This window comes from Globicephala melas, chromosome 1 (assembly GCF_963455315.2).
Source record: "Globicephala melas chromosome 1, mGloMel1.2, whole genome shotgun sequence".
Classification (NCBI taxonomy): Eukaryota; Metazoa; Chordata; class Mammalia; order Artiodactyla; family Delphinidae; genus Globicephala; species Globicephala melas.
Genome location: NC_083314.1, coordinates 161233656 through 161256656, shown reverse-complemented (window position 1 = coordinate 161256656; position 23001 = coordinate 161233656). Strand labels below are relative to the sequence as shown.

At 47.4% G+C, this 23001-nt stretch overlaps 1 protein-coding gene across 6 annotated transcripts in view; it reads right to left on the bottom strand.

The window, feature by feature from the left end:
- Window positions 1-23001, bottom strand: part of CSMD2 (CUB and Sushi multiple domains 2) — a 671005-nt gene that overhangs the window by 312738 nt on the left and 335266 nt on the right. For 4 of the 6 annotated variants that reach the window (XM_060308114.1, XM_030870139.2, XM_060308126.1 and 1 more), the window contains exons 8-10: window positions 18874-18961; window positions 18045-18169; window positions 8754-8875 (exon numbers count right to left, since the gene is read on the bottom strand). The exons of 1 other annotated variant lie outside the window; for it this stretch is intronic. In XM_060308114.1, coding sequence (XP_060164097.1) covers window positions 8754-8875; window positions 18045-18169; window positions 18874-18961 — 335 coding nt within the window. The remainder of the gene's footprint in view (window positions 1-8753; window positions 8876-18044; window positions 18170-18873; window positions 18962-23001) is intronic. One more of the 6 variants, XM_060308130.1, reaches the window with a different exon arrangement.

The window sequence follows — 23001 nt, the reverse complement described above, 5'->3', positions numbered from 1 at the left end:
CTGGGGTGGGGTGGAGGGGAGTCTGGTGGAAGGGCTGCTCTGAACCCTCAGGAGTTCAAGCAGAGAGGCCTCCAGCACCTTTTTGTTTGTTTGTTTTGTTTTACGCGGGCCTTTCATTGTTGTGGTCTCTCCCGTTGCGGAGCACAGGCTCCGGACACGCAGGCTCAGTGGCCATGGCTCACGGGCCCAGCCGCTCCGCGGCATGTGGGATCTTCCCGGACCGGGGCACGAACCCGTGTCCCCTGCATCGGCAGGTGGACTCTCAACCACTGCGCCACCAGGGAAGCCCCAGCCCCTTTAAGGAAGGTTTTCGAGGAGGTTGGGAAAGAAAGCCCAGGGGCAGAGACTGAGAAATTTCAGAGGTTCTGGAACCTTGGTCACTACCTCAGGTTTAACTTTGCTGGCTCTGAGAGTAGTAAGCCCTTCATCCATTCATTCACTCATTGGTTGATGGATTCATTCATTCAATTATTCACTCAACAGTTAATACGTCCTTGCCAGGTGCTGGGCTTTGGAGAGGAAGACAAACATGGCCAATGCCCTGAGACCTCACAGTCTAGAAGGGGAGACACACGAATATATGCGAAACACAGTGCAGTGTGATGAGTGCTGAAATCAGAGGAACACGGGGATGGGGCAAACGCTAGGGGCACAAAATCCTGGCTGGAGGAGGGAGCAGGCTTTGTCTTCACGAATAGAGGAGAGTGTGTGGGAACAGGCCACGGCCAGCTCTAGGGGAAGAGGAATGCCAAAATACACCGGGAACTGAAAACAACTGTAAAAAGGAAAGGGATCAGGGTCAGGACCGGAGGAGGCCATGGAAGGGTCCCTCTAGAGCCGCCCAGTCGTGAGGAATGAGCTGTGGGGGAATTTAGGGAAAACCTCTCTCATCACCAGCCAGCATCTGCGCGGGGCGCAGCACAGAGAGTGTGAGAGTGAATGTTTGCTCAATGAATAAGTGAGTGAACAAAAGGGCCAACACATGGGTTCCTGACATTTGCACGAGAGCGTCATTGCTGGCTGGACAGTTATTTCTCTGTTCTTCAGATCTACAAAGGGAAGAGTGACACTCTTAATTCCCAAGGAGCAAATAATCAAAACGCTGTTATCTTTGGCTTTGAAGTTCATAAAATGCGCTTTCCTCTCCCTCTCCCTTCCAGGCCCCCTCCTTCTCCTTTGCATCCTCAGCCCTCTGCCTCCCGTATCTCTCTTTCTCTCCTGCCTGCCTTTTACTTCTTTTCTAGCACAGGTGGATTAACTGTCCTGATCAAATCCAGCGAGGATCATATGCAAATTGACTCCTATGTCTTGAGTTCATACTGAGAAGCTGTGAAGCAAAGGCCGATGGGCGCCAGTAGGGGGCACCGACTCAGGTCTGGGTTTCAGTCCTGACCACGGAAATTTCATCAGCCACATCCTTCCTGAGGCTGAGCTGAAAGGTCCTAACAGGAGGAGGCTCTGGGGCCCAGCATGGGCGGGGCCATACCTGAGGAGCTACCTGACCCAGAGATAGGTCTCTTCCGTCAGTTGTTAACGTATTCAAACATCTGCTGAGCTCCTCTGTGCCGGGCGCTGTGCTAACTGCAGGAGAGATAAACAACATGCCACTCCTGCTTTGGGGGCTCTCATGAGCTATGGAGGAAAGAGATTCCCAACACAGTGCAATGCAACATGCATGCAAACGGAAGGGGCTGATGAAGTGCTGGAGGAACAGAGGCAGGACTAAGACCTGGTGGCGTTAGGAAGGCTTCTCTGAAGAGCAGGGATCTGAACTGTGTCTCAAAGTTGGGTAGGGATTTGCCCGGAGGAGAAGGGAAGGCACACTGGGATAGGATGTGCTGGATGGAGTTCTTAAAGGGCCAGCTGTGTCTGAACCAGGAGTTCAGTGTGGCTGAAGCCAGGGCTGCCTGAGGGGAGGTGGGCAGGAGGGCCTTGTGTGCTTTGCTGGGAGGGAAGGGGGTTGTTATTTATCACATACGCCAGGTTGGTCAGAACCACCAGGATGCTCTTTAAAAATGTAGGTTCCAGGTTCCCCTCTCAGACCCACTGAATCAGATCTTTGAGGAAAGAGCTTTGGAATTTGTGTCTTTAAACTTTCTCCAGCTATTTCTGATGATTGACCAAATCTGGGAAATGTTACTGTGGGCAGAATGACTACAAAAACTAAGATAGCCCATCTGGCCAAGGCGGGGCTCGCATTTCTCCAGACCATCCCAATCAAAGGGAGAATGCAGAGCTGTGTACCTAGTAGGCCAGCAGCACTTGCTCTGAGCCGCCTTTTCTCTTTTCCCTGAATCTGCCCAGCTTCCGGGAGGATGCTTCCGGGAGGATGGACCGAGGTGGTTTTAATTGTTTTATTCTTAGTTTTTCGAGGAGAGACATACCCTTCACCTGCCTCTGCTATGAGACTATCAGTTCTTGTTCCCACAGTGCAGAGCAGCACAGACGATGGTGCTCGATCAAGGCTGGCATCTTGACATAGGTTCTTGGCCATTCCCATGTCAGACCATTTTGGGGCCTTGTTTGGACCTTCCAATTGCCCTTGGAGGTGGCCGTAGTCACTGAAACATTCCCATCTCCCTCTCAAGCTCAACCAGGAGAGGTCCTACAAGGGGGATGAAATGGCAGGAAGGGTCCTCATGCCCACACACATACAGGTACTAGGGATGTGTAATCATTCCATGATTATAAGGAGACCTACTCTGCACTCCTGCGGGCAAAACTCTCACCTCCTTCTCATGACAGCAATTTTCTTCACCTGCTCATTGTAAAAGGAGCTCCTGCAGTCTCAGTCCAATTTGCCTCTCACTCGCTCCAGATCCTTCACTCACCATCCTTTCTCCTACACCTTCATTCTCTTTCTCTGTGCTTGTTCTGCCCACAGCCTACAAACGGGCTCAAAATCCCAATATCCTAAACAAACACCCTAAGTAGCCCAAAGCTTTCTGTCCACCCGACCTCCCTCATGTGCCCTTTCTCCTTCCCTCACTTCACAATGAAGTCAAAAAGGCTGTCTACATGTCTGGCCTCTTGAGCATCCCCCCGTCCCCATCCATTCACTCCCCATCCCACTGCTGTTTCTGCCCCCCCAAAGCTCCAGTGCAAGGTCTTCTTCCAAGACCAAAGCCGACAGTCTCTTTCCAGTCCTTTTCCAACAAGACGCTTCTCAGCAATGCCATTATTAGACACATCCTGGTTGGAAACTCTTCCTGCTTTTGGAGCTTGATTTCCCTCCTACCACGTTGACTGCTCCTCCTCTGTTTCTTTCACTGGATCTCCTTCATCTGTAAGGACTGTGTTCCCAGATCCATTCTATGTCTTTTCATTCTCTTTGCTCTCTCCAAGAAGGGTTATCCATTCCTTACGCTTCTGTTCCCAACTGTGTGTTGACGAAATGACCCCCAAATCTCTCTCTTGAACCCAGATTTATCCAGTCTCCAACCAGTGTATCCAAATGGCATTGGATGAAATGCAGACACTTCAAATGCACATGCTTCCCTCTTGACTGCTGCCAAGCTTGTTCCTCTTCTTGTATTTCCTTTTAAAGCCACCGATTGGTCCACGTCAGAAAACACTGAGTCATCATCTATTTGTTCATTGAATAAATGTTTACTGAGTGCCTACTATATACCAGGCACTATGGTGGTCGCTTGGGACACAACGTTGAATGAGACCTTTCCTTCTCCCTCCATCTCACGCCCAATCAGCCATCAAGTCCCATCCCATTCCCTAAACTCCTCTTAAATCTGTCTCTCCTCTTCATGTTTCCAAAGCCTTGGCTGATGACCCCAGATTTCTTACTTGGGTAACTGCTTCAGCTTCCTAACTGGTCTCACTCTCCCCAGTTTCCCTCTCTAATAGCTCTACTGATGTCAGAGTAATCTTTCAAAACTTCAGACCTTCCTCCTATTGCTCTGGTTCAGAAGAAAGAATGGCCCTCTTCCTTCCCAAGGCTGATCCCAGTGCTACCAGTCCCAACCCCTCCCATCTATTCTGAGACCTTGTTCCATCCAGCAGCACAGCATAGCTGCTGTGGGCAACAGACCCAGGAAGACGGGGTTTAAATCTCAGTGCCGCCACTTACTTCCCGGTTATGGGCTATGAGTAAGTTTCTTAACCTTCAACCTGTCCACGATTCAGTTTTTTCATCCATCAAATAGGTCTTTTTAAAACCTACTTAATTATGCTATGAAGAGAATGAAAGAAATTCATTTACACAGAAGGCCTAGCTCAGTTCTTGGCACATGACAGGCATACAATAAGAGATAGCTATTATTGTTATTACCAACAGCCTAACACTTCTACCCTTAAAAATCCGTTTCAGGATAAAACTCAAGCCTTTCTACCAAGCATGTGTGTTCACCATGATCTAAATCTTGCTGAACTTTCCAGCCTCATCTTGATATAAGCATGTTGAATTATTTTCAGTTCTAAGAGACTGTTCCAAACCTTGGTGCCTCTGCACATGTATCCACTCTGAAATACTGATTTCTAAGCCTACTTATCCTTCAAGACCCTGTTCAAATGTCACCTCCTCTGAGAAAAGTTCCCTGACCTTCCAGGTAGTGGCTCCTTCTTAGATTTTCCCATCGCACTCTAGACTCATCTCCATTAGCACTTATCCAAACTCTAGCTTTACATTTACTTACGTGACTTCTCTCCTATGTGCGCGCTCCTGTGCAGGACAGAGATCATATCATGGTCAATGAACGAATAAATGCTCATCTCATAAAAATTATTGTAAACTTGGAGAGGCTGTGATTTTTGCTGAAGGAGATGTTCCTAAAGTGACCAGACAAGCAGTCCTTGGACACACTTGTATCTCTCCTGTGGGCCACTGAACAGGGGTAGGAAAACACTATGCATTTTCCCTGCTATTGGCAGGAAGACAGCTCCGAGTCTTCAGTCTAAGACTTCGAGTTTCTACTCTTACACCCTCCTTTCGGCATTGTATGCTCTCTGGCTGTCTTCCTGGGTGGTGTCAGTGAGGAACTCCCTTCAGCCTTTCTGGGCTCCCCTAGCACTACCTGAAGCCCGGTAAGAACCCATGAAGCTGCTAAGAACACCCTTCTGAACAACTTGACTCTGAGGGAAGGGCTGGCTTCAGGAACCCAGGTTGGAGTGACCTCCTGCAGGGCATGTGGGGTAGTGACCAATATGGGGCCATTGACCTCCACACACCAGCAAAGGCTAGGCCTTCTGCGGGCAAATCAAATTGTTTCTCAGAAAATTCTCACGCCTTACCTACACTTCCTCCTGTACCCCACCTTCAGATTCAAAAGCAAACAGAGATAAGCATTTTTAACAATGCCCGAGAAAGAGTCCTCTAGTCAGCAACTTAACAACTTCATGGTAGTAGGTCCTTCTTCTGGTTTAGCCTCCATTTCCACCCTCATGTGGCTGAAACATCCTTTTCCATTGACTAGGTTCATCATCAAATGGTTTGATAAAATATGAATCTTTCTTTGTAAAATGCCTTGCAGAGGAAATCTGTTTCCAGTGTTCCAAGTATTACGGTCCTAGGCACTCTTGAGCAAACAATTTTAAAATGTTGAGTAAAATTTAAAAAGAAAAAAAAAAAGCTTTTTACAAGTTAGTAAGTGTTATGAACTGAATTATATCCCCCTAAAATTCATATGTTGAAATCCAAACCCTCAATGTGATGGTATTTGGAGATGGGGCCTTTAGGAAGGTGATTAGGGTTAAATGAAGTAATAAGGGTGGGGCCTTAATCCAATGGGTTTGGTGTCCTCAAAAGAAGGGAGGAGATACCAGAAAGTTTCTCTCTGAATGTGCACAGAGGAAAGGCCATGTGAGGACACAGTGAGAAGGAGGCTGTCTATGAGCTGGGAAGAACCCTCACCAGAAACCAAATCTGCTGGCATCTTGATCACAGATTTCTAGCCTCTATAACTGTGAGAAAACAATTGTCCCTTGTTAAAGCCACACAGTCTATTATATTTTGTTATGGAAGCCTGAGAAGACTAGTATAGTAAGAATTCTCAGAGTCTAAAACCCAGTCAGTGTAGAGATACAAAATGTGATTCAGAGCATGAAGCTGGCTTTGGCCTTGGGTGCATTTTTAAAAACTGGTGAAGTAGAGCTTTGGTTTTCAGGGCCTTGTGGAGAAGAGGGAGAAGTAGACAAAGGTTAATGTCCACCAAAGTTAGGGACTCTCGATGACACCCCTGAACAAAGCTGAGCTAGTTAAGGCTGCACCTTTAGTGTGAGGATGAGCTAGAAATAAGCCTACCTTCCTTCTCATACAGCACTGCTACCCTCTGGGTAGATCTCGAGGCTGATTGTTTATCTCAGACCTTGACACTGAGTGAACAGCAAACAGAAAACTTCCCCTGAGATTCCATCATGCTAAATCTGTCTTCACATGGGTTTTCAGCCTTCAGATTACTTGGGTGGTTTGAAACCTTCATACTGAGAATTTAGTCTGAAGTGGTTTCTGGCTGGTAATGCCCCCAGGCACTGAGCAGAAGCAAACACACCAGCTTCTACCCAGGTCTCAAGGAATTCCCACAGACAAAGTTTACGATTCTAACCACACAGTCAAAAATTACAAAACAAAGAAAGAAACATGGTTCTGGGGGCAACAGGTGAGAAACAACAGGCAACAGAGCGAAACTTGTGAAGATTTCATATACTGAGATTCATAGACACAGAATATAAAATAAATGTGTTTAACTTATTTAAATAACTTAAATATATGTAAGGAGCAAGAGATTATAAAATTAGCTCAAAAAGCACCTGAAAAAAAAACTAAATAGGACTTCATAAACTAAAAATAATGATATTTGAAATTAAAATAAATCTCCAGTGAATGACTTCAACAGAGTTAGACATAACGGAACAGAGAATTATTGAACAGAATGAGAGAAAACGATAGAAGTCTGCCTTGTCAGACTTCCAGAAGCAGAAAAGAGAGAGAATAAAGGAGAGACAACAGTCAAAATGACAGTGGCTAAAAATTTTCCCAAACTGATGAAAGATGCAATCCATAGATTCAAGACGCTTAATGATATTAAATAGGATGAATACGAAAATATCCACAACTAGACATATGACAGTGAAATTGTAGAACACCAAAAACAAAGGTAGGATAGAAAGAGGAAAAACTCCAAATCATTTTATGAGGTTAAAAATATTTTGACACAGAGATCTGGCAGGCGTGTGTGTGTATGCATGTGTATGTATGTATGTATGTGTGTGTGTGTGTGTGTGTGTGTGTGTATAATATATTCTATTTTGTTATATATATAATACATAACAAAATAGAAGCAAATTCACTATGCAAAATGTTAGTAAATCAAATATAGGCATGTTTAAAAATGATAATACTAAATGACCAGGCTGGGTTTATCTCAGGAATACAAGGTTGGTCTAACATCAGAAAAATCAACCAGTGGAATTCACCACACAGGATAATAAAGGAGAAAATCATATGATTATATCAATAGATACAGAAAGATGCTTAATAAAAGTCAACATTCATTCACAATAAAAGCTCTTAGCAAACTAGGACTAGAAAGGAACTATAAATTTAAGAAAAAGACTTCAGCAAACATCATACTTAATGGTGAGGAAGTAAAACATTGTGTTTAACACTGAACCATGGCAAAAGTGCCTACCATCATCACAATGGTTTGGCATTACACTAGAGATTCTAGGCAGAACATTGGAGCAAGAAAAAGGTTGAAGAAAAGGTATAAGATTGAAAAGGAAGAAACAAAACCATCATTCCTTGCAGATGATAACTGTCTTATGTATAAAACTCCAAAGAATTCACAGATAAATTATTATGGAATAGCTGCTATATACAAAAATCAAAGTATAAAAATTAATTGCATTTCTAACCACCACGCAAGAAAAAGGTAGAAAATAAAATCTTAAAAGATATGATTTATAAAAGAACATCAAATATATCTAGGAATAAATATATTAAGAATTGTACAAGATTTACAATGGAAAAATGACACAAGTTTACTGAAAGCCCTTAAAGAAGCCCTAAGTAAATATAGATATAGCATATTAATGGACTGGAAGACTTGGTCTCATAAAGATATCAGTTCTCCAATTTACCTGTAGTTTTGGTATAATTAAAATAAAGATTGCAACAGGTCATTTTGTGGATCTTGGCAAGATACTTATAAAATTTATTAGAGAACAAAGGGCACTTCACAGGAAAAAAAGCACTAACTCGGAAATAAAGATGTGAAAAGATGTATATAGCAGTGCAAAATGATACACGACAACACAGATAAATCTTAAGGACATAATTTTGAGTGAACTCGATTAACACTATATACAACATGATTATATTTATATGAAGTTCAAATGCTGGCAAACTAAATATTTTTATGGATACATACTTATGTGCTAACTTAAAGAAGAGCAGAGGAAAAATAAAGCACACAGTCGAGGTAATGGTGACCCGAGGGATAGGGAACGGAATGAGGTTAGTGAGGGACACACATCACTAAGATATCTGTGTGTGTGTGTGTGTGTGTTTTTTCTTGAGTGGGGAGATGGCTACACAGGTGTTTGTTGTATTGATGTTCTTTATATCTTCTATTTTACAAGTATGCTTTTTATCTACTTGGTATTTAGTAAAAACAATTGTTCATAATTGTCTGCAGAGAATCTACCACAACCAAGTTCTGGGTTTGAAACCCCTGGTAGAACAACTGTCCCCAATCCAGTCCTGCCCACAGGACACTCCCCATCCTCCCCAAGAGCCTTACCTTGGCGGGGTTGAGTGCTGTGATGATCCACACACAGTGTGCGTTGTTGTCATACTGAATGGGGAAATTAGGGGAGGTGATGATGCCTGAGGGGCCTCGAAGGTGGGCATCACACATACGGGCTGCAGAGAGGAGATGGAAGAGAAGCATTTTAGTTTAGGTTAGGATGAGTTCCCATCCCCACCTCCCACTCCCAGCCCAGAAGACACTGAAGTTTGTACATCCCACCCCAGATATAACTTCCTACTTCCTGTTTCCTTCCCCCATGGTTCTTAGCAGGCTCAAAGGAAGTCACAGTTCCCCAAACACTGGGGGAGGAGTAGGCCCCACATGCCTTGACCCGCTGCTCTCTAGGCAATGATGAACTTCCACCGTCAGGCTAAGCAAGCCCCCTACCCTGACTCCACTGTTACCGAGCAGCACATGTCTACCAAGAGGGTGTGGGCTACTACACACCTTGACCTCAAGCTAGGTGGACCCCATGCCCCTATGGGCCTGCTAAACTGCTCTCCTCCTGCTCTGCTGACTTTTCTGCATTCCCCCATTTGCTCTCAGGCCTCCTGAAGTAGAATCTCAGGGTGTCCTTGTCAAGGCCACCCCACTAGGTATCAGAATGTCTGAGCCCAAGGACTCTGCCGGGGCCTCTGGCTCAGCCCGGTGCCAGGCACCTAGAGTGATCTCAGGGACAATAAAGTACTTCCCCACACTTAGCACGTGCCTGAAATAGGCTTTTGACTAGAAGCATAAAGATTCAAGGTAAATTAGAAGTGCTCTCCTCAAGTAGATATAAAGTGTTATCAATCACAACTTAATCTAATTAAGCTCTTTAAAATAGCTTCTAAACTAATTAGATTAAGTAGTGATTGATACCAGTTAAGGTACTACATTGTATCTAGGTGTTTGCCTTCTTTAAAAACGTGTTCTTTAGTTCCAACCACTTCATTCTTCAATGTTAGCGCTCAGCTATTTTAATAAAGGTTCTACGAGTCTGTTCCGTTGCTGCCCACATGGCAATTTATCTTAATTGTAGGCAAAGTGCCTAACGGTAAAGAAATAGTGAGCCTAAGTATATAAAATGAAAGTGGTGTCAAACCTGGTTTCCTCTGATGGGACAAAATATCCTAGAACTCCTCTCCGCGTGTGGACAGGGCTGTGATAAACCTTTCCCAGGAAACCCTTCCTAGCAGGCCTGGGGAAGCAGGCTCCCCAGCTCTGAACATAATTAATCTCTTCTCATTTCACACACTCATTCCTGTGCTCATTCATTCCCACATATACTGAGAGCCTATTAACAGGCCAGGCAGAGTGTGGGGAGAGAAAAGTGTCTAAGACACAATCCTTCTTCTCTGAAGGGCCACCAGCAAGTGGAGGGAACAGGTGTGAAAAACAGTTACAACTGAGTGGAGCGAGTGTTGTCAGGGGTTACGTGCAAGAGACCCGGGGTTAGAACTGCTGGCTCTCCCAAGTCCTGCACCTGAAGGATCTTCTCATCCTGACCTCAAATGTTGAATCAAGTTTGAACAAAGCCCTAGGGGAACCCTCTCCCGCACTCCCCTCCCGTGCATCTGATTGCTCCTGTAATTCTGTGCTGAGAAACACTGACAATCACTGATTCCACTTGATACAACTGGGCCTGAAGGCGGCACTGCATGGGGAGGAGAGAGCAGGCTGTGGGGTTTACCAGCTTGGCATTCTGGGTTTGAAGTCCACTTGCTGTGTGTTTAAGTCTGGTAAGTTAGAAAACCTCTCTGATTCTACTTCATCTGTAAAATGGGACTAGTGATATTGCCCCACCGAGGCACGGTGAGGATGAAATTCTATGAGAGCTTGGATATGAAGGCTCACCAGGATCCGGGACATCGTCAATATTTAACAAAGTGGGGGCTGGGACTGTCAGACTCTGATATTATGTTCATTCCATCTCACTATCCCCAAGATTTCTCAAGGCCAGGGATCTTTATTCTACCTTTCCTGAAGTTTCTTTATAGGATTTTTTTCCCCATGACCACACTGGAGACTGACAACATCACTAAACAAATTAGAATAAGGTCGTCAAAACCGAAACCCTGATCCCAGCCACCTTTGCAAGGAGGACCTGTGGATTCCGCCTGCTAGTCCTGCGGGGGATCCTGAGAAATGTCTACCAGCACGACCTTTACACCTGTTCGGGAGACAGGTTTTGCTGCCAAAAGCCCTCAGCTTCAGACTTAATTTATCCTGCACTTGTTTCCAAAAATTAGATGGTATTTGCAGTTTGTTGAAATGTGCTGAAGATAAGTTAGAGAGAACAGGTCAAAAAGGCATTTACCATTTTAAGGGCTTAGAGGGGTTTAATTAAAATATTACAATCTGCAGCTAGTTAGCACGGAGCACCTAAAAATAGGTTCAGAATGGAGCAACAGCTCCTTTTTTCCTCTGCTGTCTGGATAAGGTCAGGGGGTCTGCAGACAGACAGACTTCTCCCTGAGCAGCCGGCAGCTGGGATCCCACCAACAGATGGATAGCTCGTCGCTGTGACCCACAAGGGCTGGCGAGATGGCTGATGCTCAGACAGTGACTGAATAAATGAATAAACACATATTTATGTTTCTCTAGCTGCCTTTTCCCATCAAATGCCTTGCTGGATAGCTTTCAGGAGGCTTTTCCGGGACCTTCCATGCCCAAGCTCTGCTGCAAAGTCCCATTCTTCCTCTGAACATCACTACACCATATAACAGGGGCAGTATTCCAGGAGACTTTAGGGAGATATCATTTAGACCCACAGCCAGTTCTGGCATCAAAACAACTCGGTACCAAAAAGGGAACTGCTCCAGGTGCAAGTGCCTCTGGTCTTCTATCTTCTCCCCACATCTTATTCCCACCCTGCTCCATGCTGGCTTCCCTCACTTCTTCTACTACTGACCTCCCTCCTCATCCTTTCTTTTCCACAGTTCTCTCTCTAGAACCACCTCCTGACCACCAATTCTAAGGCAAACAAACTCTGACTTGTAGCTGCATCGTCTTTCAGAACTGCCTCCTCCAACTCCTGCCGTGAGTGAAGCCCATCTTCCCCTCCTGGGTCCGCAGCACTCTGCAGTGGAGAGCTTTCTCCTCCCCGCCAGTGTTTTGTTCCACAAACAACTGCTAACCCCCCGGAGGAAGTCTTCTCTGACCTTCATCTGTATCTCACTCCACTGACACCAACTTTCTCTCCACCATCAGCTCCCTGTCTTCTCGTCCATCCTTACCCAACTTAGACCCCATGGTCCACCATTATGATCATTTTCTTGCAAATTCACCTAAGTCCCTCGCTTCCTTTTCCTTTAAATGATTGCCCGAAAGACATCAATTGTGGATGAACTTCTCCACCTACATTCTCTAGCCCTGCCCCCATGCAGTAGAGCTTTGCTGGAGAAAAATCCCATGAGTAGGAAGATTGGTGTCACTATAAATTCATGATCACCCACCTCAGAAAGTCCTGGATATTGTCCAGCAACTCTGCCATTTAGCCCTATTAAGCTCACTCTCCCACTCTGCTCAAAGACCCTTTCATGCCTCCTGCACGTCCCTCGGACCTCTCACCTTTCCCCTTGCCTCCCCTTACTCTCAGGTGATGACCTTGCTTCAGTCTTTGTGGGTGGAACAGAGGACATTTGGCAGGCGTGCCCTCTCTCTCACCCCCCAAGTCTGCAATCCCGTCTGCTTATGTGCCCATCTTCTTCCTTTCGCTTCCAACAGAGGGATGGCTCCTTCACCTTTCAGAGGTCAGCACCTCCTCCTGAGATCAGGTGCCCCTGCCCAAGGTCAACCATGTCTGTGGCCACACCCAGGGCCCGTTGTTCTGGGACCCAGGAGAGTCCATCTGTGAGATCTTAAACTCCATCACCCCGCTCCTTTCCCCGCTGCCTACGCATCCAGCAGAGTGACTTTGGTCTCCATGCATCACCTGCTGTCCTAAACCCTAGGTCTCTCCAGACCCCTGGCTCCCTCATTTCTCGCCATCTCTCCATCCCCTCCTGACCCTTCTTCTCTCACTACCTAGTCTGGACCTCAAGACCCTCACCAGCAGCTCCTGTGACACTCTCCTATCTGCCTTTGATTAACCATCTCTATTCCTAATCCTGGGTGCCCGGGAGCTGCCAGGAGAACCATGGCATCACCACAGACTTGTGCTTTGCCATTGTAATGGAAGCTTTGGCCCAAGTCAGTCCTCTCTCTTGTCTTTGCTCCATTTCCTTGACAGTTCCTTACAGGGGCAATTTCAAACATCCACCCCTTAGTTGAGCCACTTAACCCCAGGGGCTACTCTCCACTCTTTGTTGTACTCGACCTCTCTAAAGTGTCTGACCCTGCTGACCCTTCTCTCTCTGTGAAACTCACATTCACTGGCTTCCATGATGCCTCTGGCTCTTCTCCTACCTCTGCGACTGATCCAGCTTATCCATTAACTCCCTAAAAGTAGTTGTTTAAATCTGGGCAAAGAACATATAATACTTTGCACAGTTCCTGCCAATTTTCTGTGAGTTCACAATTAGATCAAAATAAATGTTACCAAAAAGTGGGGGCAAGGGGGAGGAGAGGCTGTTCTATGAGGTTCCATCTAGTGTATTTACTCCAAATTGGTGTCCAGGTGCAATTTTCAAGTAGAAGGAGGACAGAGCCTTTGGACTGCGGTGGAATCCCAGTTCAAAAGATTAGCTTTGGGCCTTTGGGCAAGTTGGCGGACCACTCCAAGCTTTAGCTAAACATAAAACATGGATGTTGTCTCTTTCCTTGTAAAGAAATTATAAAAAATGTTACTGTACTGCTTTATATAAGTATAAATAGCTTAATAAATGGGAGTTTTATCATTAGTACATACGTGTAGGTAAGGGGCTCAGGGAGCAATGGGGCATGTATTCTAGTGAAGTCAGTACATCACCCAGGGGAGAATAACTACAGAGCAGAGGAGAGGAAGGCGGGGGTAGCATGGGGGAGGGATGGGGGGAGGGGGGAGGGGGTGGAGAAAAGAGGAGGGGAGGGAGATGAAGACAGAACTCTGAACAACATTAGTGTTTAAGGGGGAGGCCCAGGAAGCTGACCCAGGACGGAAGACAGCCACCTGTAATTTTCACGGCATTAAATTAAACTTTTTTGTGCAATATTTCCCACATTTCACTCCCACCTTAGGAGAATGAGCGAGAAGATTCAGAGCATTTCAGTAACTTGCCCTGTGCCATATGGTATGTTACTAGCAAGGTTGGAAGTTGAACTTAGGTCTCTGGGTCCTGAGTCTGGTGTTCTATTTACCACAAAAGCTCTTATTCTAGGAAGAAAAATAATGTACGACTTTCTGTTGATGATCTGCTCTGTGACTCAGTAACTGTATTTCATCTGGTGCTGGTACTCCATCTCTATCCTCTGTCAACACCAATTTGTGGTCACAGGAAACCAGATCTCCTGGTTGTCAATTTGGTCCTGTTCACTCCATCAGTGGTTTACAAACCGTGTTCCCCAGAACCTCAGGGCTTCCCTGGAGGTGGCTTCGCGGCTGCTGGAAGTGGTGAGAAGGGGGCAACTCCAAATCCCCCGCCCCTACTTCATTGAGAGAAGCTCCACGGCATCTATTTTATTTATGGGGCCTCTGCAAACGCTTTTTTTAAAAATATTGGGCTCCCTATGTGAACTAAGTTTGACAAGCCCTATATTATACTGCCTGTATCTGGGCCTGAATAGAATTAGTTTATCAGGATAACAATGTTTCATGTTGTCCTCAATTCCAAAATCAAAATTTTCTAGTAGTTAAATGAGAAGCTTGTTTCTTCTGGTGGGAAGGGAAGAAAGAAAAGGCCTGTGAATATCTAATTTCAAATTCCCAAATGAGGGCACGTCCCCCAATTGTTCATTCATTTCAATCACTGATTCACTCAGGTTGTCCTCAAACATTTGTTGAAAACCTATCATTTGCCGGGTCCCATGTTTTGGTAGAATTAATTGTGTGGAAAATGAATGTTTAAAATCAAATCATATTTTAAAGGCATTAGAGGAAAAATAATACCACTGTGTGTGGCGGTGAATCCTTCTCAGACTGTGATCTTTTGGTAACCTGCTTATTAGGGGAGCTATCGTGGAATTCAAAGAGTTGTGTCCCTTTCTATTTTTAAAGTGGGTTTCATTTAAACTCTCTGTTAAAAAATCACAATTAGAATAGTAATTCTGACTAATTAAAAATAAGAGATTTTAAAAGGAAAACTTTCAAAACTGCCAAAATTAAAGAACCACCCCCCCCCCTTGAATTTAATATCTAACTCAGCCCTTGGCCTTCAGGGAAGTGAAGGACAGATCATCCAAGTCCAAACCCAGCAACCTTTGTTTTTCTCTTCCTCCCTCACAATGACCTTGGGAGAGAAAAAAAGAGGGAGAGAGTGGCAGGAAGGTGAACCTGCCCTAGAGCCCCCTCTCAACCACAGCTAGCGCTGGTCACTTTCTATAAAATGGCTTGTTTCAATTTGGCAGTCACTAGGCACTGGAGGTTTTGTTTTCCCAGTTCACAAACGAGGGCCCTGTGGCTGAAAAAGAGGAAGGAAGCCGCCCAGGGCCAGCAAGCCAGCAGGAGGTAGAGTCCGTCTCTAGATCAAAGTCTGTGGGCCTCCCAAGGTGTGTGATTGCAACAGGACTGGACAGGACAGTGAGGAAACGGGCTTCTAAAAGATCTGGGGCCACTAGAGGCTGAGGGTGCGCTCTGAGGTGCGGGGAAGCTATATCCTGACAGGCCTTAGTTGTTTAGTTTAACCTAAACACGCTGCACACGAGCCTCACAGATACGCTGGGGTCACTTCTAAGTGAGGCCTTTCATGTCCACTGTCTCCTCTAGTTCTCGCAGTAATGTCATAAAGCAATGCTCTATAATCACTGCCTTTTATCAAAAGAAAAGAGATTCACAGAGGTGAAAAGACACCCGGCTAAAAAGTGGTAATGCTTGGATTTGTACTCAATTCTGTCTGGCTATGTTTTCCGTGATTTCCCCTCCACTTCCCAGGGGCAGAGGATGGGATGAAAATGGATGTGAAAAAGCTCGGCCCGATGCTTAGTCAATAGTGTGGCAGAGAATGCAGAGTCCAGTGGGTCAAAGTCATTGGAGGGACTTGGCTGGGGCACACAACGTGTCTGGAGAAAAAGACGAGCACATCACTTGACTGTGAACTTTCTTCTGAAACACCAGCCCTTCCCCACCCTGGGCTTATTCATGTAAACAACCACCATTACTAAGAGAACAACCTGCCTCCAATGAAAAGGTCTTGCGGAGAGATCAGATCCCACCACCTCCTGAAGGCATCCTTGTTCTGGCTCCTCAAAAGGAATTTTGAAATGACAGACAGGCAACGGGAGTCTTGCTCCTCAGACTTGATAATTCTGTGCCTGTCTACTCAGCTGGTGCCTTGGTTCCCCAGAAATGGAGTGTTGTGCTATTCAATTATTCACTTATTAAATCTTCCGTTCAACACATGCCATTGAGCACCTACTATGTGCCTGGCCCTATTCAAGGCAGTGAACGAAACAGACGTCCTTGCCCTGTAGAGCTTATATTCTAGCACAAGGATGTTTGCTTTCTTGTCCAGCACTTCCCAATTCGTAAAGTGTTTCCATATCTACAGCTCCATTTGACCCTCACATTAACACAAGATGGGTAGGGTAGGAGCCATGATCTACATTTACCAGTAAGAAAATAAGCCCAGGGAAGATAGGGGCTTTGCCAAATTACCCATGGCCAGCTGGTGGCAAAGCTGAGAGTAATACCCAAGAATTCTTCTTTCATTTGATTTTTTTTTTTTTTTTTTTTTTTGCGGTACGCGGGCCTCTCACTGTTGTGGCCTCTCCCGTTGCGGAGCACAGGCTCCGGATGCGCAGGCTCAGCGGCCATGGCTCACGGGCCCAGCCGCTCCGCAGCATGTGGGATCTTCCCGGACCGGGGCACGAACCCGTGTCCCCTGCATCGGCAGGCGGACTCTCAACCACTGCACCACCAGGGAAGCCCTTTTGTTTGATTTTTTAGACAAATATTAGTTAAGTGGAATCTTTGAAATAATATAACTAAAATCAGTGGGGATGCAAAGCACATTATTAATTGTGGATCGTGGCCACCTCAAAGTTGAGTGAGAATGAATTAATCTAAGGCTTATTTGAGAGAGATTTTCATGACCCTCTTCCAGAGTGCTTATCAACACAGTAAAAAAAGGGAGTGGGTCTCAGCTGCAACTTGCCCCTTCCTCAGTGCAGCAGTGACCTAAGTTATTCACCCTGGACGCATCTTACTCTGCATGAATTTCATCTTGATGCATGTGCCTGGAGAGAGACAAAGAATCTCCTTCTTAAACTGGAAGGATCTGGAATGTAACTTTAGTGGGCAGCACACTTTCTCTTCCAAAGGGTCACTCAAAAGGGCAACTGCTGTCTTTGTTTACAAACTCTAGAGTGATTCCTTACTTTTGTACCAAGAACTCTTGAGTCCCGGTCATGTGTGCAAACAATGGAAAAAGAGAGATGAATGCAGTGTAGGACATGAAAAGCTGTCTAGTGGTGCCCTGCGAGATGAGGCCAGGGGCTTCTCTACCGTAGAAGCAGTTGCTGTCCTGTCCCAAAGAAAAAATACACGCAGGTCTCATATTTTAAGATTATTTGGGGGATGGGGACTTGGCCAGCCCAGCCTTGGTTCTTGTGAAACCTGGGATGGCAGGGCCCCCGAGCATAAGACGTCCAGGTGTGAGGTTAGAGGAATCCCACAGAGAGGCCTTTTGAGGTCATGGTCCCTGTTACTCCTGCATAGCTCAGAGCATTCTTTCAGAAGTGACAGGTCTGTTTATTGCTGAGTATGTGGAAAGACACAAGGGCATTGAGATGGAGGGTTTGGGATGTCTGTGTGCTATAATGGAAGGATTCAAGGTGACATGATACAAAGTGACTTCCCTTCCCACCCTTCCCATCTAGGTGCAGCTGTAATATCTTGGTGCAGTGGGCCAGAAACCTGCTCACGTGTGACTCCCTGACTAGACTGTCAGGTGCAGGCAGGGCAGGGACCGTGCCTCTCTTCCCCATCTCTGTTATCTGTTATCTCTGCTATCTCCTGCTCCTGGATAGGCCTGGATACAGAGGAGGTGCTAAATAAACGTGTTGGGTTCATTAGTAAATGGATGCAGAATCTGAGGTGTGGGGAGCAGCGAGAATGAGGTGAGCCAGTCTGGATGAGAGCCTGGACTCAGGCATCAGGAGCTGGGCTCCGTCCTCCATGCCCAGCCCAGCTTGCTGGCCAGCCTCCCTTTCCAGGGGCACCCTCACCTCGGCAGACCGGCCTGTGGTCACTCCAGGCTGCAAACATGTCGCTGACTTTCATACAGGTGATCCGCTTGGACCCTTGCAGGTCATAGCCCTCGTTGCAGGTGAACTGGACGCTGGATCCTAACCTGGGAGACAAGGCGTATCTGTGAGCTCCACCCCTGGGCCTGCCAGGTCCCCCCTGAGTCCTTCATATGTCCACAAAGAAGCACCATGCCGAACTTTATTTCTCCTCTGGCCCTTAATCTCCGCTCCACCGTTTATCACTTAAAACCTCCATTGGAAGGAACACCTGCTCTTCATCTTCTTTTTTGGACCGTTTAATGGTTTTAGGGTTGAGTTAAAAGGTGACTTTGTGTGCGAAACAGCAATCCTCTGAGATAAGTATTAGGACAATTGGGACAGCTAAGAGTGGGTGGATGATACCCATAAACTTGCATGAAAGTGGAGGATTATGAGAAGATGCCTCGATTAGGAAAGTCAGAAACTTTACAAAATGCACTGTCTCGGGGCCCTAGGGTGTCCTAGACTATCGGAGGGGTGAGCTGCCTGCTGGCACGTCATTCCTGATGATGGCAGCCCTTTGTACCCTGGGTATAGGTCTGCTGGGTGACACTGGCAGTCTACAGCCCTCCCTTCCCCCTTAAGGTGTGGGTACTAGTCCCAGGACTGGACCAAGAGAGAACGTCAAAGGCCAAAGCTCTTCTGCAGGAAGCGATTCTGTGCCCACACGGTCCTCTCCACTCTACCTCCGGGAAGGCCAGTCCCTGTCTTCCCCCCAACCAGGCCATCGCACCCTTCTTGTAATAGAACATTCCCGAACAGGTCTTACCTGAAGTCTGAGCCTAGTCTCTTGCCCCTTTCAGGTATGCCAGGGTCGGGACACATATTATGCCCTTGGGACACACCAACCTGAGTTACTACAAGGCAAAAAACAGCACAGACAGAGATGGATAATCACAGGAAGAAACCAGTCGGGTCCGTGTCGCAGAGTGGGAGGTGGACGCAGAGACAGAAAGAGGCCCTGCTCTGCTGGGGCCTGTGGGGTTGCTGGGGTCTACTGGGCTCGGGTTTCCCGAGTGTGCAGAGGGGGAGCTGCTTTTGACAAATTCCTTTGGGAGCAAAGTCCAAGTGAAATTCATCAAGAGCGTGTGGGCTCAGAGGCACCCCAAACCAACAGCCATCCCGTTCGTTCCCTTATCCCGCACCAGCGGCCAGAGGGGGACAGTCCACAGCCCCCGGTGACCTCCCCACCCTTCCAATCTGCTGATGGCGGCTCTAGATGGGATGAGTCCCCCAACCTCAGCCCCCAATGGAGACATGACTCAAAGAAAGTTAAATAAAAGGTGGATGTGTGGTCAGAAACAGTAAAGAATGTAAGAGAAAGCTGCAGTCTGAAGTTCAAAGCAGGGACTTGAGCTCAAACACGGATATTTCTGCTGAGAAACCTCTTCCCACCGGACAGTTCTCAATGCAGAGTAAGCGGTAACCAGAGCATCCCCCGCCCATGCCGCTGGCCGAGGGCACCGAGGTAGCGCCTGCGGTAGTTCTGGCAGGTGCTGTGATGCCCTCATGTTCGCCAACACCAGAGTCCTGTTTTTAAAAGCCACGTGCACAGTCCTCTAGGTTAAAGGAGAAGCTTGGTCAAAGGGCGGCGGATACACACAAAGTCAGTTTTCTCCCGTCTCCAGTGGAGAAGGTGGAAACCCTTCGGCCCCTGCAGTTTATTGTTCTTGAGATGCTGTGAGGCTAGAACTCCCTTGCACCTCTGGAGTCCTGGCCTTGGCAACGACCAGGAGCCAGAGTTCCACTCAAGCCCTCACCAACCCCACAGTCCCAACAACCACCTCTAGACGAGGGATGACGGGGAGTCTGGAGCAACGTTCCCTGAGTTGGCCCATTTCCCTCTCACCCAGTCAATGTCCCACAATATGAGCAATGTGCTCCATCACTCACTCACTCACCCACTCATTCCTGCACATGATACACAACAGGCATTAATTGAACACCTACTGTATACAAGACCCTATTTGGATACAGTGGGAAATGCCAATGTCAGGTATAAGATATGACCACTCCACTGTCCTCAAGGAGTTACATGAACTATGGAAAGAAACTACAGAACCACAACGGGGAGGTGATGAAAGATTCAGCTACAGGGAGGTTCAGAGAGAGGACCCATCTCATATTGCTGAGAGAAGCATGGAAGGCTGCCTGGAGGAGGCAGCATTTGACATGGATCTACTGAGATAGTGGGATTTAGATACATGATAACAGAGAAATGGCATTTCAGGCAGACAGATGGGGCCGGGGAGCAAGGTGGAGACACGGAAACCGAACTGTAAGTTGTCCGGTGTGCCAGACAGGAGGGAGGGTATGAGTGACATGGAGGAGTGAAGGTGAAGTGTCAGAGGTCAGACTTTGAAGGGTCTCAAGTCTGATCCTAAAGATGATGGGAAGAGTCCTGAGTGGGGAAGGGCACTGTAAGATCTGGATTGCTCAGAGGGAGGCCAGTTACTGTGAAATGAGTTAGAAAGTTTTGTGTTCATTCAGGTAGAGGACAACAAGAGCCTGGTAGTGGGGACAGACATGAAGTGACGGGAATGGATGTGGCAAAGAAAGAGTCATCAGGGCTTGTGGAAGAGCAGGGCATGAGAAGAGGGGGCAGGGGACTTCCCGGCCCAGGGACCTGTGAGGATGCAGTGAGTTGATGGAAGTGCAGCAGTGGGGAATCCCATTTTTGACTCAGTTAGTCTCATTTCAGACCTGAGTTTGAAGCTCATTCCTACTGTTAGAAACCTGTCCAAATCTCCAGGGAGCCCCGGGTGTGGCTGGCCAAGGGAACCTGGGCATTTGGACAGACTGAGCGCTCAAGCCAGAGACCGGTTACCCTCTTGGTTGTGTGGTGACGAGTACAAGGCCTCTTGGGCAGCCTCCTTTTCTCCAACATTCCACAGTGCCAGGCTCAAGCCAGTCGCTCCCACTGGACGCTCGTCCCCTACTCCCATCCCCTTCCTTGCCAAACCTCTATTTCTGAAACTTTCACATCCTCAACTAAGCTACGTCAACATTCCCCCAGTCCAGGACCCTTCAGGCTCGGCTAATAAGACAGAAGCACCATCTCCAAAAGCAGAGCAAGCCCCTGCCTCCTGGGGCCTCGGTGTTTTGCGAGCAGCGGGGAGGAAAGAGAAAACTGGGGCTTCCAGGATCCCCAGGGGCAGGAGGGAGAGAGGACCCCTGAGCTGTACCTGCGGGTCCATCTGTTGGCAAGCCAGCCTCACCGTGATCCATCCCTACTGAGGGTTTCTGAGCTAAGCGCCCACCTTCTTTAGGCCCTGCCTACTCAACCCTGTGCACCGACCACCCCCATCCAAAGGCCCTGCTGACCACCACATGGGAACCACACACCACCTTGCAGCGTGTTAAGAATGCACAGCGGATTCTTGCCTCCTTCTCTCGCCCTCTCGTTCAGAGCTGACACTGCTCAGCGTAGCATAGAGGAAGGCTGACCAATGAGGATGTGGCTGGACGGGAGAGCTGAGGCCGTGGTGAAGCCCACCCACCGAACCACAGCCCCTGACATGTATGGCAAACCTTGCTGCGTCCCCTTTAATCAGCCAGCCCGAAATGAGGTCCAGGCGCCATCCAGGAAGTTGCAAGCCCAGCGGTGAGCAGCTCATACCCCCCCAGTGCCCTCTCTTCCCGGGAGGACCGAACAGGTGACGGCATCCCCGTATGAGCCTTCAAGGCTTCCCGGAAACAAGCAAACTCAAATCCCAGTGAACAGTTTACTGTCGGAGTTACAGAGGCAAAAGGCTTTTCCCTTTCTTTCCTGAGTTCCAGCCTCCCCTGCCTGTTCAAGACCAGCCGCTTGTGCTCGTAGCATGAATTTGCTCGTGGCTGCAGAGGGAAGAGACTGGAAGGTGATTCTTGCCCCGGTCCCTATGGTGAGGAAGAAGCCGCCACACACTCAGAAAGACAATGCCTTCTACCCAAAGCGAAGGGCGCCACAGACACATGGGTGGTCAGAACCAATGGCGGGGGGCCGATGGTGCCCACAGACTGGTAAAGGCAGCAAGTGGGATCCAGGAGATGTAAGTGTGGCCCACTGCTCCCCTGAAGTTCAGGACATCTGTCCACAGGGAATCTGGGCAGACATTCGGTGACCTGCCCCCGAGGCAGCTTGAGTCACACACCCATTCCTCCCTGAAGGAATCTCAGAAAGGAGACCAGTACCTTGTTGTAGAGAAATGTATATTTTTTCAAAGAGGTTTTGAATTTTTTTTATTAAAATAGGGTTTCTTCATCTTTCTGAGGGAGTTTTTGGTACCTCTGAGAACTAATGAAAACCATAGACTCTTCCCTTAACCCCAAAATGCACCCACAACATCACATGTGATTTTCTAGCGAGTTCAAGGACCTCCTGAAGTCCTAGGTCAAGAAGGCCCATCTCAGATCCAAAGGAGAAAGGGAGGATAAGGTTTTGCATCCCCATTCTACAGATGGGGAAACCGAGGTGTTAGGGCCTGGGGTAACACAGTTACCTAAGGACACAACTGGGAAAGAAACGTGCTCTCCCAAGTCAGAGCAGTTTCCTTAACGTTTGCCTGTGGCCCCAGGGCAAACTCTGAAGTTGAATCGTGCCTGCCTCGGCTCCTCTGGTTTCCTGTGGCTGCAGAAAGGAAGAGCCCGGGAGGGCCCGGGCCATGTCTTGAGCCTTCCCTGCAGACTCCTGACCTAACCCTCTGCTCCTTCCTTTGGCTCCCTAGTCAAGCACAGAAGCAGGGCCTTCTGGCTGCCCTCTGCCATCCAGGCCACTTGTGGCAGGGTGACCAGACAATGGTCCCCAGAGGCAAGGAGTGGTACCTGTCTCCAATTGGAGGACTTGAAAGACCAGAGAAAACCCACAGCCAGGCTCAGTTTCGTCACGGCCTTGGGACCAAACTGCCTCTCCCCGCGC